The 19,545-nt window shown below is 40.0% G+C and overlaps 1 protein-coding gene across 6 annotated transcripts in view; it reads right to left on the bottom strand.

Moving 5' to 3' along the window:
• Positions 1 to 19,545, bottom strand: part of LOC146374509 (uncharacterized) — a 462,267-nt gene that overhangs the window by 31,730 nt on the left and 410,992 nt on the right. For 5 of the 6 annotated variants that reach the window (XM_084949001.1, XM_084948998.1, XM_084949000.1 and 2 more), the window contains one exon: positions 14,510 to 14,567. In XM_084949001.1, coding sequence (XP_084805127.1) covers positions 14,538 to 14,567 — 30 coding nt within the window. In that variant the 3' untranslated portion in view covers positions 14,510 to 14,537. Of the gene's footprint in view, positions 1 to 12,800; positions 13,330 to 14,509; positions 14,568 to 19,545 lie in introns of those variants that run through there. The other variant, XM_084948990.1, reaches the window with a different exon arrangement.

Raw genomic sequence — 19,545 nt, 5'->3', positions numbered from 1 at the left:
CATTCATTCAGAATATTCAGAAAACTGCTCTAATGTGCAGCCAGTGTTTGTAGAATAGGATCAACATGAAGTAGAATGGCAGATCTAGCTAACTTCTTTTACTGATATATTGATTGCAGTCTTTGCTTCTTTTCTCATATTGGTAGAGATGTATACGAGCGTACAGTGGAAGTGAACTGAAAATAACATGTCAGTTCAGAAACATTTCACATGTCGTATTTTTCAGTTTTTAGTTTATGACAACAAAGTTGCTAGGGTTAGGATAAAGGTCATGACTGTTTGTCGGCCAAAACTAAAATTCTGAAATGAAAAAAGAATGAAAACATTAAAAAAAAGATGGAAACATATGTCATGACACGATGCATCAGGATGGCAGGAATCCAAAATTAACAAGGATTTTTTTTCCCACCACATGGCACCTCTGAGGCTACAATAGTTGTCCACAAACTAACCAGGTCTTACATCTCCATCAATAATAACAAGTGAACTTACCTTGTAGATGCTACTGACAGCTGGTCAGTTTCAAAGAATGACCTCAGCATATATGTAAGAAATTCCCAGTGCAGCCCCACCTACTTGTTTTGTTGGTAAAGTGCAGCCAATGAAATGAAAGATGTCATAAAGAGACAGGAAACGGAGTTAAAACTTATCTAATACAGCTGATGAGCCGAAGGGGTGCACCATAGACCAGCGCAGAGAAAAATAAGGAATTATTTTGAACTGTGAATAATAAAAGAGATGGCACTGGAAACAAGCATAACAGACTGTTTTTAACTGTGACAAACTGGAATATTATTTTTTATATATTATCCAGGCAAACAGAAATTTCAGTGATGGTCAACACCTATTACAGATAAAAGCAGGAACATTACTTGCTCATAATTCCTGATTTAGATATAGTTAACGTTTCCTGTACCTGGGTTGAAAGAAAAAGCCTTATAAAGAATGCAGCAGGTAAAATGTTTGTTTACTGGTAACATATCGACTGTGTGCTTAATGCAGTAATACACCTCATCTTGAAAAAAAATAAATAAATAAAAAAGGTCTAGTGCATACATTTCAAAGATAAAGAGTATATGTGTGGATGTGTATTTGTCCCCCGCAGTATGTAGACATGACAGTTCTGCTTTTCTCTGGCTTCCATTGGGACTTCAGTTGTGTGTGTCTGTGTGCCTGTGTGTGCACTACATAGTAAGTTCATGAATACTAAGGCTCGCAAAGAGTAGCTAGCAATAAAGTTGCATTATTAAAAATTCAATGTTATGTGAGCTTAATGTGATTGTACCATAATATGTGCTTATGAGGATGTAAATGGTAGTGTGGGGGACTACTTTACATAGCTGTTATTGTGTTGGGTAGGTTTAAATGACAGAGAAATAACCTTTGCTTGTCCGTCTGGAATAATAGCTTTCCCCATGTTCATAAAAATGCAATTTTTGATGAGCAGTTATGAGGTTATGTCTGTAGGAGAGTGAATATGGTATTATTTTGGAACTTGACCAAACTGCATCTTCAGAGCGCTGCTTTATTAAAGGTACTGCAATCTGAAGCTCCTTACTGAGGACAAATTAGAGTGTCCATTTCAACTGCTCTGCGGGTATCTAGATCATGTGGGTGGAAGCACAACTAGGGGAACTCTTTGAATGACCCCTCCAAGCAGTTTTACTCTAAATAAAGAAAAAAATAGATGCCAAATTATGGTTTTTAAAATGTTGGTGTCACATAAAAATGTCTTAGTAGTTCTACATGCCATTAGAGATTCAAAGTACTTATTTTAAGTTAAAATTTTTCCTTTTTTATAACTCATCCATTTGGATACTGTTAAGGCTTAAAACAGGACACTTTCAATGACAGTGGGCCAACAAAAGGGAGCCAAAGTCTATAGGTATGTATTAGGTTCCCTCTCCACTGATTCAGTACTTGTGTGTGGTAAGGCAAAAAGTTTGTCTCCAGAATTTTTACATTTGTGTGTCACCTTGTACTAATTCAAAGGTATTTGTTCAATGCACTAATACAGTTTATGGATGCAGTCCGGTAACCAGTCCTGCTGGCTACAGCTAGCAATATCCCACTGTTAAAAACCTGTCACCTCTTGATGGTTATTGTTTATTTTACTTTGCAATGTTTCTGTAGTTTCTTTTTAACTTTCTCATTTTGTGTCTTAACCTATTTGACCACTTACAGTGCTTTATAGTACAAACTCAACAACTTCCACTTCAACAGCTGGAAACAAGTCTAACTTGGCAAACCCGACGACACCCCAAGCAACGAGTTCAAATGCCTTCTCCAAGTAACAAAACACATTTGGGATGTTAGGGAAACTCAAACACTCACGTAAGTGTTTTTAAGAGGGACTGACAAGTGATTTGACTAATCTACATTACTATCCTTACCTAAAGCCACGCACTGTGGAAGTCACCAGAGAGCAAGGTACTGAATAGTCGAACTGTCTCTAGGCTCACCCTTACAGACATGGTGAGTCATTCGATCAGACTAGAGCTGCTGTTCTTCCACATTGTAAGAGTGTAGGGAGGTGACTTGGGTGTCCAACAGAGACGTTTCCTGGGTACCTCCTAGGTGAGATTTCTGAGGCATATCCTTTCTGGAAGAACGTCTTGCGGTAAACTCAGGACATGCTGGAGAGGTTATGTCTCTACACTGACTGTGGATGGATGTATTTATGGAGGGATATCTCCTTGTGATCTTTCTGTGTCTTTGTAATCATTCTGGATCTCCAAGGGATCAGGAGCCCTGGGCCTGAAATTACATAAAATATAATTTACAGAATGACCTGGCTTCTACTTACAGATGGATTAGGGAAACCTTTCAACCAGAACCTTCAATAACATAGCATTGTCTCTGTAAAGTTTTGTAACAGTTAGCTAACATTACCCATTGATTAAGTTCTGGACACACCTGATTAATACATCCAACAAGTTACATTTCTGAACAATTGTTTGTTGTTGTTGTTGTTTGTTTTTAGTTCTCCACATCAACACTAAAATGATTTTTCCTCGCCAACAAAATCAGACCTTTTCCAAAATGGCCTCCAGAGTGATGTAAATGCCAGAAAAGCAAAACTCATAGTAGAGCTGTTGACCTCAACCTCATCGTATGTTGAAAAAAATTGTCAGCAACTTCTTTCAAACTTGTTCAGTTTTCTAACAATAGAAACAGATAAATATTTAAGTGAACCAACAGTGTGCAATTTATTGATTTATATATCTACTGATATATCATCAATTGAGGCTGAATGGAGGTTGGGACACTGGGGAGAGTATACACATTTGAAGTATCTTTGCTCATATTACATTTTACTGTAACATTCAGAGTTTGGCAATCTTTCATATCCAATGAGCACAGACTGTTTGATTGTACATATAGTAGATATATTTTGCTTGCCTGTTCTGCCAGCAAACAGCAGGTGTTGCAGTGTTTCTGTATATTTGGATTCAGCATAGCTACAAGGAACACACTCCTCCCTCCGTCTGGCCTGAGTGACTCACAGCAAAACCAGTAGATGATCCACACAGCACACACTCACTACAGTGCAATTACAGTGTCTGACACATCACACAGAAGTAGCATAAACTAACAAATCAATATATGCACATGTTCTAGTCAGGCAAAAGTGTGTGTGCAGCTTGTCTGTGTGGTCTACATGCATGTACGGGGACCATTTTACCACCGATACCTCTCTGTGTCTTCGGTGTCAGAACAGATTTAGCAATTGGATGAAGGGGAGAGAGGGTGAATGCATGCATGGACAATGTGACCCGTCAGTAGTTATGGCTCACGTGCGTGTGCGTGTATGCCTGTGAGACTACATGTGCATGTGTGCATATCTCTGCATGTCTATGCCTGTGTGTGTTTGCATGTGACCAGGCCGCCCTGAAGCAGCAGATTTGATCTTTGTAAAGGCTAACATCTGTCGCCTGTCATTTTAGCAAGATTGATGACAACTACCAGAATGGATGGGTAAGAAAGAGGAAGTGGAAGGAGTGAGCTGATGTCTAGGACAGCGGAGACAGAGAAGAGTCTGAGAGTGGTTGGAGTTGGATAGGTGGTAGTAATGGGCAGGCCAAAGTGGGGTCATCGCAGACACGAATAATTAGGCGAGCCTCTGCATCTCAGTGAAATGGATGCTGACTGGATTGAGATGCCAGGGTTCTTTTTTTGTTCTCTTTAAGTTGAAACTGATCTCAAAGATATTACATTGAGTGTATATGCTTCTGCTTTTGAGCCCTAAAAGTGTTATGGAGCTTTCATAGATTTGTGACAGCATTTATGAAGTTTTTGTCAGGCTCGTGTGCCAGACAGCGACCTGGAGGGCTTTTCTTTGGTGATTTTACTGGAGGTTTTTTGAGTTCCCTTTTTTTGGGAAAAGTTTCAGGTTCTAATTCAACTTCAGAAAGTAATTTCAATGCTAAAAATACAATTGAACAAAATATGGTATTCTGAGCACTAGCAATAAAATAGCTGAATGAAAAAAAAGAAAAATTTATCAAAAGACATTTTGATTATCAAAAAACTTTAATGACTGTATTTTTATCTACAATTGCTGAAGAAAATCTCAAGTTTTTCACTGCAGGATGTAGAAAATGCCTCATGTGTGAGAAGGCATTAATCATTTAAAGGCTGACATGAACAGAATGTAGGCTGACTGTGCCAAATTGCCAGAACTGCCACTTCCATACTACCATGATTTTTCTTTTTTGCTCAAGCACTTCCATTTTTTTAAATGAGGGACGAGACCTTTGCACAGTCCAGTTGTTCCTGTTCAGAAGATGCAGAAGGGGATCTTATCTGCTGCTTCATATGATCATTGTAAATTCTCGCTTGTCAAATTTGATGAAGTCTCTGATTTGTAATTGGATATAAAGAGTCAAATTAATTTGATTCAGTTCTTTTGTATAGTGCCAAATCACAACAACAGTCATGTAAAGGCACTTTATTTTGTAAGGTAAAGACATATAACAACAGAGAAAAAACCTCAACAATCAGATCACCCACTTATGAGCAAGCACTTGGCGACAGTGGGAAGAAAAAACTCAACAGGAAGAAAGAGCCATCCTGGGGAGGGCCAGTTATATGCCGTGACCACGTGAGTGTGAAGGGAGGGAGCCAGGACAAAAGACACTGTGTAAAAGAGCCATAGATGAATAATAATCATTAAAGGCAAAATGGTGTTTAAAAATATAGAGAGTGAAAAGCAGTGACTGAAGAAGAAATGCCCAGGGCATCATGGGAAGCAGTTTGGGAAGACTATTGCAATTAACTAAGGGAGGATTCAGCCCTAAGTATATGCTTTACCAAAAAAATAAAGTTAAGACTAATCTTAGAAAGGGTCTGTCTTCCAAATCCAAATTGGGAGCTCCTCTTCCATAGAAGAAGAGCCTTAAAGCTGAAGGCTCTGCCTCACATTCTACTTTTAAATATTCTAGGAACCACAAGTGAACCAGCAGTCTGAGAGTGAAGTGCTCTGTTGTGGTGATATGGTACTATGAGCTTTTTAAGGTAAGATGGGGCATGAATATTCAAGATCTTGAGAAGGATTTCAGATTTGATTCTAGATTTAGATCTAGAATTTGAGCTGATGTAGAAGCTAACAGGGGAGAAATATGCTCTTCTAGCATGTGTCAGTACTCGCGTTGCACCATTTTGGATCAACTGAAGGCTTTTCAGGGGCCTTTTAGAAAATATAATCAAATAGTTCCTCCATGTTCCCTTTGTAAATAGTCAAAGTTGTAACACTCCACCAGAAGAACAATACTTTTAAAACCATAAGGACCCTAGTCTCCTTAAAGGCACTCAACACAAATTAAAGGGCAAACATAAGGCCTGGAACGACCGTCTTAAAGCAGGTCCTTGTTTAATGTATGTAATGAGGCAATGATATGGCTGCCAACTATGCCACCAAGATGCTGCATAGCTAAACATGCTATCTGACTTGTAAACTAGCCTTCTTGGCACCAGTGTTGGTTAAGTTACTTGAAAAAAGTAATGTGATTACACGTCACTGCCCATCTCTGCTCGGCACAGCAAGAAAATCATCATAAACAAATTTTTAGCAAATTTACACAATGTCAATATAGGGTTCAATATATTAGCAACAAATCACAAGCTAACAACATTTACTACTTTAACTTGACTGAAACACCAACATTTAACACACCCAGGCACGACCCAGTTGGACGGCAGTCACTGAATACTACAGTGGGGAGTTTAGGAAAAAGCTTCCTTGCATTAGGAACGTCAATTTGCACCTGGTCATAGCATTGCAATGTGGAAGAAGGGCTGAATACATTAGCTGAAAAAAATTGTGGGGCTGAAGTGACTGTAAATAGCTGCCACTTTTATGAGCTCCTCTTGAGCTCTTTATAAGCACAAACCAAATTACAGTCCTCCTTAAAGAATCGAACACTATCTTAATAAAAGTACTATGAATGTGTACTCAGAGTTCTGTAACTGAAAATGAAAAGAAGAAAACGCACGGTGAGAAATTACATGTTAAGAGGCATTGACTACAATTCTGTGGCATGTTATATTAGCCACTCAGTATTAATTAAACATTGACATAAATGAATGGAGACCAATGTGTTGTAACACAATGGATGCAGGCTGCTGCATGACAGTTGTGTTATTCTTTGCTTGTCAGAAATGTAGCTTATAATATTTATTCTTTCAAGTCACAAGCAGTAAATTGAGAGTAATCACAAAGCTGCTCTCACCATCATGAATAGTCACCTGTTACATTAATAGCATTTACAGATATGTTGGAGAACCTGCAGCAAATCAAGTGAGGGAGGTATGAAGGCAAGAAGCAGATGCCAAAAAAAGCCATTAAGTCTTTTTTCTGTTTCTTTTTTCTTTTTCTTTTTTTTTGATAACACCACTTTCATACTGAGTGTGAGGGGCAATGACATTACAGTGAATGTTACTGATTAATGATACAACAACCTGGCACTGGCAGTAAAATTTAAGAGGTACATTGCCAGTGGCCGGTGATGATATACTGTATGTTGTTTCACTTGGAACTTAGATGACTGATGATTAATATTGTGTAACTGCAACAGCCGACAGCATATAAACAAGATAAATAGAGAGCAATAAGCAAATTTAGTAAACGAGCATATTGAGTGTGTAACAGAAATAACCATGCAGAGTTGTAGAGAAACGGAACATAAACGATGGAGGAAAATATGCAGATATAGAGAGGAGTCATTCAAACTGCTAAACTATTAATGTAAGAGTGTGCTTTTCACAAGAGTACGTATTAGTGTTTTGTTTTTGATCATATCATCTTCATTTGGGTCTGCTTTTTTATGCCCAATGCTCACAAGGCCAATATTTGGTGTCCATTTATTGATTTTATTGGTCTCCATCAAGAATCACGTGTTTATCTGCTTGCTAAATACTGCATTCACCTGCAAGCAGAGATAAGCAAAATATAACAGTTTTCCTACTGGATGCTGTCAGTCCTACAATCAAGCATTGCTCACATAATCAGAGAAGTGCTTTCTGTATGTGCAATGTATGTGTAGCATGCACTTGCCACTGCCGAAAGCAATACAGAAACCTTTTTGAAATCATTTTGGCATTCAGCCTTCTAAGCTATACTACAGACTATCCTCCTTAAAGAAAGAGCCTCATGTGTGCAAGCACTTTCAAGACCGACAATTTCAAATTCGGTGACTTCTAGTCTGTGAATAACATGTTTCTCTGGCACAGACCTCTGTTTTGGTCACTCTGGGTCAAATAAAGTATGATTCTGTTTATGCTAGAAAACAAAGATCACCAAATTAATTTTTGAAGACATCTTTAAAAAATCGAGACTGTATATGTGAACTGAGGCAGCAATAGTTATACAACAAAACTTCCTGAGAAGTAAAGCAGAAACTCCGGCAAACTTGATGATTTTTCTTTATTGAGTAAACTTTATTAAGCTTAAATTCAAAGGTCACTGAAAAATGCCAACTATTCCCTTATAGGACTATTCATAAGTTTTTTAGTTTAGATTTCCAGTGCACCCCAGTTATGAAATTGTATTTAATGGTTCTTTTACTGTGCCAGTCATCATAAGACACCTTATTACAATCTACAAGGTAAATCGTCTTTAAAAGTGACCCCAAAAATCTCTGTTCTATTCTTCTGTAATCTACTACACAGACACAAACACACATTTTCTGTGTGTAGATGGCATGCTACACCAAATATACTGGAGGCTACCTGGGGACAGCTTTACTGAATGCACACTAGCTCCTGTGTCTTGGCCATGTCAGTAGCTTTGCAAAAGTGGCAGTGACATATGACCCTTGACCAGTGACCACAACAGAGGTTGGTTTGAATATTAAGAGATGAGTTCTTCTTGTTTTCAGGGCATTCTTGTATTTGTGTGTGTGTGTGTAAGATGATTTTAAAGGTTCAGTGAATCTTTTCGCATCCTTTTGGGTTATTTGCACTAATGAAGTGTAGAAGCTGTGTAAGGAGCAGCCATTCTCTTGCTCGGTTTATACCTCCCTTTTGACAATCATGGCAGTGGCTAGAAGTTAAAAACACTATTGCTTTAACAAGAGTGGGTGTTATAACTTACTTTATGTATTTAATTACCGTATTCATTTTATCTTAGGAACACGGTCTTAAATGAAAGGTAAATTTCTTTATTTTTGTTTGTCTGTGATCATCACCAGTTTATCATAATCATATAATTACTCATTCAGATGCATGGATTCATTTTGTTTTTAGATCAGGTAACTGGGTGCAAACCAGAGCAGGTTCCACCTGGTGCTATCACAACCACATTCACTTCCAGATCAGGTCAGTGGGCTGTTTACTGTGACACTGATAACTGCATTTGTCATTGTCGTGCTCTGTCACTGCAAATTTTCCTGTACATGGTTAGATGACCAGATGTGATCATAGCAGGGCTTTATTTTTGTGGATGTGTTTATTAAAGGGATGTAACATTTTGCTTTGTCTCATAGTGTGCACAGACATGCTCATGTTACGGTGTATGGAATGGAACAAATTAGAAGAGCGCACCATGTGCAGCACACTTCATAAAAGTTCTCTGAACAGACACAACCAGACTTACAGAAGAAAAATGACAATTTTGGTAATGCACATGTCTAATTTTCACATGTTCACAATGTAGAAAAGGTGTGAGAGAGAATTAAAGTCCTCGGAGCTGTCACTTGATGTCACACAGACACATCAGCTGGTTCGTGACATTCAGGGCTGGGCTCAGATGTTCGTTTCCATAAAGTTAAAGTGTTAAACAAATCATTAATGTAATTCATTTGTTTTTATAGAATCAGGAGGTCAGGACAGATGAAAACAAAGCACTTTTGTCAAGCACCAAGTCTAGTGCCCTCACAATAAAACAGATACACTGGTGTGGTGAGGTTGTGTTTTCCTTAAAACACCAGAAGAAGACATTTTGGTGCCAAACTACCGTACTAAATGAACATGTTGCCATGGTAGCAGGAGGAGACAAAGTTGGGCCACTAGAGGTGACATTTATGTTTTCCTATAGCAGTTAGCCTTGTGTGCTTTGCATTAGTTTTGTTTTAGTTAAGTGCACTATCCCTGAAGATGATTTAATAGCAAGTAATAAGTGTCCTGTGTTCTTTTAATTTAGAGCATGGTTGGTATTCTCTTCAAAAAGAAGGTCTTTGATAAGGTGATGGCTGTAAAAAGGCTCCAGGATGAGGATGTGTTACTCCTGAAAGAGATGATGCAACTCTGGAAGACTTTCAGGTAAAAGGAGCTGAGTTTGCACAATGCCAGTGTGAGGCGGAAGGCAGTGACAGAAGAGAGGCTGTCCTAGCACAACGCCTTAAGTTTTTAGGCCTTGTCCTTGGAGGTTTCTAAGCAAGCCAAAATATTCTTCTGACTTACTGAAGTTTGAAAAAGTTGCAGCTATTTATTTATTTATTTTTTAAATGCCCGTTAGAAGGCCATTGTGGTATACTTAGGCCTGCTGCTTACTGTTTTTCTTCATCTTCCTGGCATTCAAAAACTCCAATTTCAGCTGTTGTTCAGGTTCTAAAAACCCAACATTCAGTTCTTGCTTTCATGTGGCAGTGTTTGTCATGTGAAAAGTAATTAAAGTTTCCTCACTGAACTGCTGTGCCATTTTGTGTGTAACGCTGATGTGTGAGGCCTACCCTGCCAAGCATGCTTCATATTTTTGAGACAGTTTCTAAACCAATCACATCATGTGACAACACATCAGAACCTTTAGCTGTGAAGTCAGCCGGTGAAGACCAACTACGGTTTCTGACGCCAAAATTTTGTGACTCCCTGTTCTAACGAGTATTCTTTCAGTCATCACTGGTGATCAGTGGTGTGCAGGCCTTGCTTTAGCCTTCATCACAGTATTTTAAAATCTGGGCAGTAACTTTAATGAATTCAGCTTTTCATTAATGATTTTGTTCTTGTATGGTTAAATTGCCATGTAAGTGTTACTTGTTTGAACAGTGTTTGTGTGTACGTGTCTATGCAGTCATTCTGGTAAAAGGTACTTATTTAGTAGGTTCCCAAATAAAGGGCCTGGTCTTTCCACTGGAACAAAATGGAAAACAATGACTTGACAATGACAAAAAAAAAAGGAAAAAAGTGATTTACTTTGTCACCGATTCTGATCGGAAATTTTTATGGATGGAATTTCTAGGTGTAGCCAAGTGGAGGAAGGCTTTGAAACCACTTGAGTGGTTTCAGAATCTCATCTCTGCTTTTTGCAGATGTTGTGGCTCTGTTGGCTTTATCAGGTGGCGGCTTCCAGTTCGTACTAGAACGGTGTGCAGCCGAGTAAGAATGAGAATCAGCATCCAAATCTGAGCCCATGGTCCTCAGCCGGTAAAGGGTGGAGTGTCCACTCTGGGTCAGGGACGAGTTCCTGCTCCAAGTGGAGGAATTTAAGTATCTCTGGGTCTTGTGCATGAGTGATGAGAGAAGGGAGTGGGAGATCGACAGACAGGTTGGTGCTGCAGCTGCAGAGATGCAAACGGTGTACTGGTCCATCGTGGTGAAGAGAGAGCTGAGTGTAAAAGTGAAGCTCTCAGTTTACTGGTCGATCTACGTCCCTACCCTCACCTATGGTCACGAGCTGTGGGTAGTGACCGAAAGAACGAGAACGAGGATACAAGCAGTGGAAATGGGCTTCCTCCGAAGGATGGCTGGCCTCTCCCTTACGGAGAGTTCGGCCATCCGGGAGGGGCTCAGAGCAGAGCCGCTGCTCCTCCACATCGAAAGGAGCCAGCTGAGATGGTTGGGGATCAGCCTCCTGGGCAGATAAGCGGAAGAAGAAAGATGGATATACAATATAACAACAACATCTAAATAATATGAACTATTGAACTAAAAGCACCACAGAATCCTTAATACAAAATAAACATTTTGTATTGTAAGCCCTAATAATAAATAATAGGATATAATGTAAAATTGTGGTATTTGAATGCAATGATTGGGCCTAGCAACATGTAATCGTTTTGCAGCTTAGTATTTGTTTCATTAATCAAACAGATTCTTCCACCCTACTCAATTTGTGGACTAAATTACATTATAAATCCTTAACCAAGCTCGTCATTAGCTAACTACTATTAACTAACTATTAGATAACTACTGCTGATGATGCTGACATAGAGAGATGTATGTACAGCAGTAAATGTACAGTGTATGGCTGTTCAACCGGAAGCCAGAAGTTTCTGTTATTTGGCTTTCTTTAGCGTTAATGCTGCTGGTGGTTAGCCGTGCACATTTTGGGTGCAGTAAGAACCTCTATGAAGCACAACAAATAAATGAATGCTAAAATGCATAACTAATAATATAGTTATTGTATTATTCATTGTCATTTTGTCTTTGGGCCTTTTTGTCTGGTTCTGCTCTGAGATATTTGTTTTAACACACCATTTCATTAATAAAAAGTTGGTCATAAAAAGGCATGGCATCTCTTCTCAGTGGAGTGTTTCCATTAGATGCCATGCAGGAATCTTGATAAAAAGTGAAGCGCTAGTCACATTGCATTGTAGGACACTACTTTGGTGCATAATTGAAGGAATAAAAACATAGATATATTTCTGAATTGGAGAACTTGTTGCTTTGTTAAACAGTCAACTCCTGGCATCCAAACACAGGCTCCTGGCCAGCACACTTGACTCAACACACTAGGCTGCTCTGCTAGCCAAGATAACTAAGGGTGGCTGTGGCTCAGGAGGTGTCTGAATGTTAGATAAAAAGCACGTACATGGAAAAAGCATATCAAGAAGTGCTTGTTTGAATGGGTATGAATGAGGCAAGTTGTATAAATACTTTTAGTGCTAAGTTAGAGCGCTATATAACAACCAGTCCATCAATAAATGAAATAAAGTAAGGCTATAGTGGAATTTCTGTATAAAACTCCTCACCAGTGTTTTACTTTTTACCTCTTTTATTTCTTCCTTCTCTTCTCCAAAGAACAAGTCTTCTATATTTTTATTGACTCTTTCTTTGTTCTTATTAAGTTTGTTTAAGCAGAAACATGCACACCATTTGCAACAGGAGTGACTGGAGTCAGGTGGGACCCCCCCAGGAAGGTCATCTCTTTTCTTCTGTCACTATAAACTGCCACTGCTGGAGTTTAAGTTATGTCAGCCCTCAGGGGTACCCCCAATGGCCTGGAGCCCCAAGCAGTTGTCTGCCTTACCTGGTGGCATGTAGCGCCTCTGAGTGGAGAAAAGTGGCATACCAAAGGACCTTTAAAGTGCAGTGTCAAGGGCTAAAAACACAAACAGCTGAGAAATGTTTCATTTATGGAAATGGAGGCTTCCACAGAGGTGCTTTATTATACAGGACTTATAACTGACAATAGGACTGCAGGTTTCTACAGACTGCATCATTTGTACTTGTACTTGTAGAATGTTGCTTATTTTCTCCTACTTGATGTTTCTTTGATCTAGGCATATTCATTTGATTTATGTTTAGTCTAAAACTACTGATGAGTAACCTTTCATGAACTGCCTTGAAATTTTGGAGGGTTTTTGCAAAAGATTATCTGAATGAGGAGCTTTATCAGAGCTTGGTCTCAAATGCCATTCAACTTTACTGTTTCTTGTTTCAAAGGTTGCAACATCCAGTTCCTATAGAAACAACAGTTTTCTGAAACCTGTTGAACAGAGACAGGTAATGGCTTCTAATTAATGGGCTAATGTGCTTCCTGTATGATGAGATAGGAGAAGAAAAAGCTCCATTTATAACTTTATATTGCAATCATTTTTTCTCCATTCGCTTTTCATTTGGCTTTCAGTGTCTCCACAGGGACAAGTCTCTGACCGCTGTACACACAGCTGGCTGAAATAAAAAAAAATGAAAACTTAATTAACTCCAGAGTGGAGATATTATCCAAACAGACAGACAGAGAAGCTACACTCGTTTAAAGCCCAGTCAGCGCGGGTCATGCTCCATGAATTATTCAAGCTGCCCGCCGGTTTGCAGAGTGAGTTTTAAGTGGACAATGACCCTGTGCACACTCATTTAGCCTGCGCCTCGGCTAACAAGGCTAAGTATTCACCGACTCTCCACTATCCTCTACTAACAAGCTAATGGAATTTCAATCAAGAGGATGCACTGAATGGCTTAACATGGGCGAGCCTCGCTCTGGGCCTCTATACACACACATATCAATATTCAATTAGATCTGTGGGTTTTTCAGCCTGGCCTTGTTAAGTAAGAAGTTGGGTAAAGGGAAAGCTTGCAAAGGCCAAAAGGCTAGTTTCAACCAGGCGTTGATAACTTCAAAAGAAGTCCTTAACTTTCTCTATAATCACAACCTTGGCTCAGATTAAAAGTGGCATTTGGAAAAATGTAGATAAATACAGTTCATACATTAATCAGCAACATGGCCGGTGTGCTACTGGCCAGGATTATTAAAAATAATCTCAGATTTTAGGGCTCAAAGCCATAAAAATGTTATTTATGAGCATAAATTTTTCAAGGTGAAAATTAGTGGGTTAATGAAATAAATGCAGCTCCTAAAGGTCTCCAAAAGTTGATTCTGTTCATCTGGACGTAGCGTTTTGTGGGAGAAACGTTTCGTCACTCATCCAAGTGACTTCTTCAGCTGACTGCAGGTTTCCCCAAATCTTATAAACAGTACATTTGCATAATGACTGAAACCAGCCCACTGAAGGGACAATGGGCTGGGAGGTCAGTTCCTTAATCATAATTATGCAAATTCTCATGACCATTGATCAACAATCACTGACCAAAACCCACTGCATTCATTTCTCTGAAGAGCTGGATTAAACAGAGATGATTACATACAATCCATGGACGTATGCAATATAAGGTATTTAGTATGTAGATCTGAAGTTGTCCATAAAATAAACATGTACTCAAGCACCTTTACTCCCCTCACATTTCAGTGAGATAAAAGAAAGCACTGGAGTGTTACATGACTATTTTTTAGCTTTAAAGCATAATCCTGTTTTTTTAAAGCAGACTTTACCATGATTTGCATTTGTGTACTCACCAAACTCACTGAGAAGGAGATGAGACTGCTAAACAGTGGGCCAGGAACTGGAAACTAGCTGGAATCATACAAAAAAAAAGTTATTCAGGTCATTCTATTTCGGTGACTTTAATGTTGACAGCTGGGCTTGCGGCACTAGAAGGAAACAATTCTTTAACTTTAAATTCTTCATCTTTCAATCACAAGGAAGTGGCCTACTGTATGACAACATTTGTCAGCTACAAAGCAGTTCTAAAAATCCCTCTGCAGGTAGTTTAAAAGTATTAGTAAGTTTTAACAAGAGCACTTCTCAGATTTTGTTCCCCATTTAGGGAGCTGGCTGCGAAATCTTTCCATAAGTACAACAAAATAATTAGTAAGTGGCAAAATGACAGGTGTGCACAGGTGAACAAGTAGACCTGGTTCACATAGTTCATAGTGATGGTGTTCCTTGGTTTGATAAATGGTTTTTATATAGTGCCTTTCTACTCTGCTGGAGCATTCAAAGCACTTTATACAACACGCCTTATTTACCAATTCACACCCATTCATACAAACACTCTATCTACCATTCACACATATTCATAGTCAGATGAACACATCGGAGAGAAACATGGCCAAGGATACTTTGGTGCCAGAGCAGCCAGGGATCGAACCACCTACATCCCATTTAGTGGATGACCTGAACTCCAAGAAAGGAGACAATGAGAAAAGAATAGTATCCACTTCAGACAGTTTTAGTACTTGCTGTTCTCTGTCCACACACTTTTACTGTCACTCACTGCTTATATTTATTAAATTATTAGATTATTGAAGATTTCTTGGTTGAGTTTATGCAGTAAAAACTAATACATATCATTGTTTGAGGTCAAATACAGACCCTTTAAAAACCGAGGATGACAGAACTGTCTCAGTGAAGCCATAACCGACGTCACCAGCAGCTTTGACTAAACAACACTGACAGAATCCCCGGGAAGGAAACAGGTTCTTGCCACACAATTACTTTTTGAATATACTGTACACATGAGTGTAATGCTGTCACAGGAAGGATCAGCTCTTAACACTCGTTGAGTCTGATGACACAGAACATACGATGATGTTTTTCAAGCACGCCCACACATTAAGACTAATTCTCACTGATGTCTATGTGATTTTAACACTGCACAGATTAAATGCCTTGGCCTTAGCCACCCTCAGTGACACAGAACTTCTCTGACAATGGGTGACATGCTGGATCTGAATACTACTGCTCGATGCTTCGGCATCAGTATTCATAGAGGAAATAAAAGTAACTAGTGGACCGGAGTTCAAAAGTGCTAATTTACTAAAGTGCTGAAAGACAGCTTTAGTTGGCAATATCGAAACAAAAGATGACTTTTTAAAGCAAACTGCAACTTTTTTTTGTTGTGGCCATGTACTACTGATAGATAGCCCTCTGCCCAAAAAAGCCTGACAATTAGCTTGGGTTCCTTTTTGAACTGTTGCGGCGCCTTAATTTCAGAGTTCATTGAATGTCAGATGAAAAGTCCTTGTAGCATTGCATTCTGGGAGAACTTCAATTCCGTCTTATGTGCCAAACTAGTTGATGTGTTCAATTGAACATCTAAAAAAATGGGACAAAGCAAGAGCGAGCTTTATTCCAATTGGCTATAAGAAACAAAAGCCCACTCAACCTTGTTGATAGAAATTGCACTTGAGAGCAGAGCTGGCAAGCGCTACAGTAAATACTGATTAATTTGAATTCCTAATGAATAGGCGCTGAGTCTGAGAGAAGGAAAGGTATTGAAGGAATGTGGCATGTATTCTTCATTGAGGAAAAAAAAACAAATGGATGAATAAAGGAGGGTGAAGAGGGGAATAATTAATTAGTTTGCCAGAGTGGAGTACGCATTCAAATTGAAGGGCACACTGACAAGGCTTGCTCGCACATCCGCTCGAGAAGGACAAGGTATGCTACAAAAGTTAAGCAGAAATCAAAGTCCAAGGTCTATGAGGTCTGTTTAAAAATGCCCCATCAGTGTCATCTTTTTAACCTTTTTTTCCAAATACTTTTCAAAGGCCTCGGCTTGTTAGACAGCAAGGCAATAACACCTCCAGCAGCCGGGAAAGAAGAGTAAAATATGCAGGGAGAGGTGTAAAGATGTGTGAATATTGGTGTCATTTGAGTTACAGTCTTGTCAGTTAGTTTATAGTTGTGGTGTTATGTAGCGGGGACATACTGTACTGACAGGCTTCCATGGTGAGTCTTTTGCATTTGATGTAATGACACAGGGAACCTATTTTGTCTTTGTGCGCAGCACTTCTGTGTTTGTATTTCGTCCCATTCTTCATTGTGCGACGCAGGTTGTGCACGGAAGAAAGCCTTGACATGACATCTTTTTGCATTTGAACAGCCGAGACAAAGGCAAAACACGATGCGTCTGCTCTGCCTGTCTCCCAGGAGGAAGGAAAAAAATTGAGGGAGAAAGCAAGGGATAAGGGAGGAACATTATGCAAATGGGTTTTATAAGTCGAGTCGGGCATGTTGTCGTGACACTGTCTATATTTAAAACAGGTCACCTTAACCCCACCCCCACTGTCTCAATGACAGACATCGAGTGAGGCTGCACTGACATCTGGATGCCGCACGACTGCGGCGACACACGGATGCATGGACACTAACACGTGCACGAAATCAAAGGCATCTTATTTGCATATTGAACACACACACACACACACACACACACACACACACACACACACACACACACAGCATGACAATGACCATGATATATGTATATATGTAAAACTGGCCAGCCCATTCTCTGCAGGCCAGGACCCAATCATTCCAGTGCGCTGAGCAGAGAGACAACCAGTCAGCCACTCAGCCCAGCAACAGGGGTGACAGAAGAGAATACCTGACCCCGGTGCATTCACCCATCCCTTCATTCACCCGTCCCTCGCGCTCCTCCTTCATCTGCTGGCCCCTTCGCATTCCCTCACTCCTCCATATTCAACAACAGCAGCATGCATGCATGCATACGAGCCCTGATTTTATGGGGCCATCGAGTGGCCATGAAGAATGGCTACCGCCTATTTACCCCCCTTCCCCTCCCCTTTTCTTCCTGCCTGGAGGCCCTCAGGCTGTCCATTTTTAATGGAGAAGAGATGGCACTGACCGGCACTCCCTCTTCATCCTTCCATCCTTCGCCCCGCACCAAACCTCCATTTCAATAATTTTCATCACTTCATTTACTTCTTCTTCCTTTTTTTTCCTTGTCTCTCTTGCATTGACCTAGATACCAATGAGGCAGGGTGACACTTCTTCGCTGGCCAAAGCAGGACCCTTCATATCTCTCAACCATTACTCCACCATATTGGCATCTTTCTCTCTCTTTATTTCCCTATCAGTCTCTCTTTCTCTTCTCTCCCTCTCTCTCCCTCTCTCTCTCTCTCTCAACTGTCCATAAAATATGCCTCGGCGTTATCTCTCCCCCCACGCAGGAGAATAATGAAAGGCAGTGGCATGACAGATTGGACATAGATGAGATTGCCGCTGTGACTATATGCACGTCTCGCCTCGGCCCCAGCTTTGCATCTGAAATAGAAAAAGGGTGGAGGGCGTGTGTGTGTGTGCGTGTGTGTATGTGTGAGAGTGTAGGTGCGGAAGGCGGGGGTGGGGGCAAGGGGTGACAGTAAGCTTGAGGGGCATTGGTGTGGCGGTGGGGGAAGGGGGGGAGGACTGTAGCGGGTGGCAGTGAGTGAGGGAAAAAAAAAGGACTGGTCTGTGTAGTTGATGTGCTTGACGTTAAAGGGGAGGGAGACACAGTGTGTGTGTGTCTGTGTGTGTATTTAAAAAGGACCATATCATGGGGCAAATTGAGAAGAATCCAAAACGAACCTTCACTGAATAAAAAAAAATGTAATCAACTACTGTTCTCACTCTTCGTCACACACGGTACAGGAAGAGTCACTATCAGTGTGTATGACCACTCTGAACTGACTGGCAGCTGTGAGATTAGGTAGATTACAGCCTGCGAGCTTGGGCGTGAGGACCCAACATGCTGCCAAGATGGCTGCTGCAGTGTGGTGGCGGCACGATGCCAGCAGGCAACATGTAGGCACCTGTTACTGCTACAGCCGGACATCATGCTCAGCCAAGGTGCCGGCAACTGCTGCTACAGCGGGGGGTTAACAGGGGCAAAGAGAGTGGAAGAGAGAGAAGGATGCCTGCTACTCTCCTGTAAATGTGAATTTAGAAAAAAACAACAACAAACATATTAACTTTTTTATATCCAGAAGGTCACTGGAAGTTTGCCAGAGGGTTTGGGTTTTCTTTTAAGAACGTCAGAAACAAAGTTCTTAGACATTAGCATTCCAATGAAGTACATTTTGGTACTGCAGTTTCTCTTTTCCATTTGGGTGTTCCACATAAAATTCTATTTAAAAAGTGGTGGATGCTTATGTGCCCAAATGAAAATCATAAAACAGAACTGAAAAGCCAAATTGCATGTAAGGGTGTTGCTCACTGGTGACCTGGTGGATGATATGAGTTCACTTCTGTTCGACGAGTTTGATTTTGAATGTATCAAACCAGGGATGCACTGCTTGTTAAATTCTACCCTGATACTGAGGTTTAAAATGAAAGTTTGTCCAACAACAAATTCTATTTGTTTTTTTATTTCTCATTTTTAACAAAGGAACAAAGAAATTCTTTTTGAATTTTTGAATATTTATCCAGGGCCAAACAAATCTTACAAAACAGATAAATGTCAGCCACTGACACCTGGAAATGTCATCTTATTTGCTGATATACAGATATCAGTCAACAAGGCCAGTACTGACCAGGTCCCTTATATTTACCTTCTTTATCTTTAGTACTTGTCCTTGAGTATGGTGGTAGTGCTCAATTCATAATGGTATATTAGGTACCCAAACAAGTTTGGTGGGTCTGGTGTGTTTGAATTTTACGATGCAAGAATGACAAAAAAAAAAAAACAAAAGCAGCAAAGATTCTGATTAACACAGAAACACCCAGAGAAACATGATGTAAATAATAACATTCATTCAGTTCCTAC

Source organism: Perissodus microlepis, chromosome 13 (genome assembly GCF_051167445.1).
Source record: "Perissodus microlepis isolate ML-2025 ecotype Zambia chromosome 13, ASM5116744v1, whole genome shotgun sequence".
Lineage (NCBI taxonomy): Eukaryota > Metazoa > Chordata > Actinopteri > Cichliformes > Cichlidae > Perissodus > Perissodus microlepis.
Note: the sequence above shows the minus strand (reverse complement) of the source record. Positions and strands in the feature narration are given on the sequence as shown.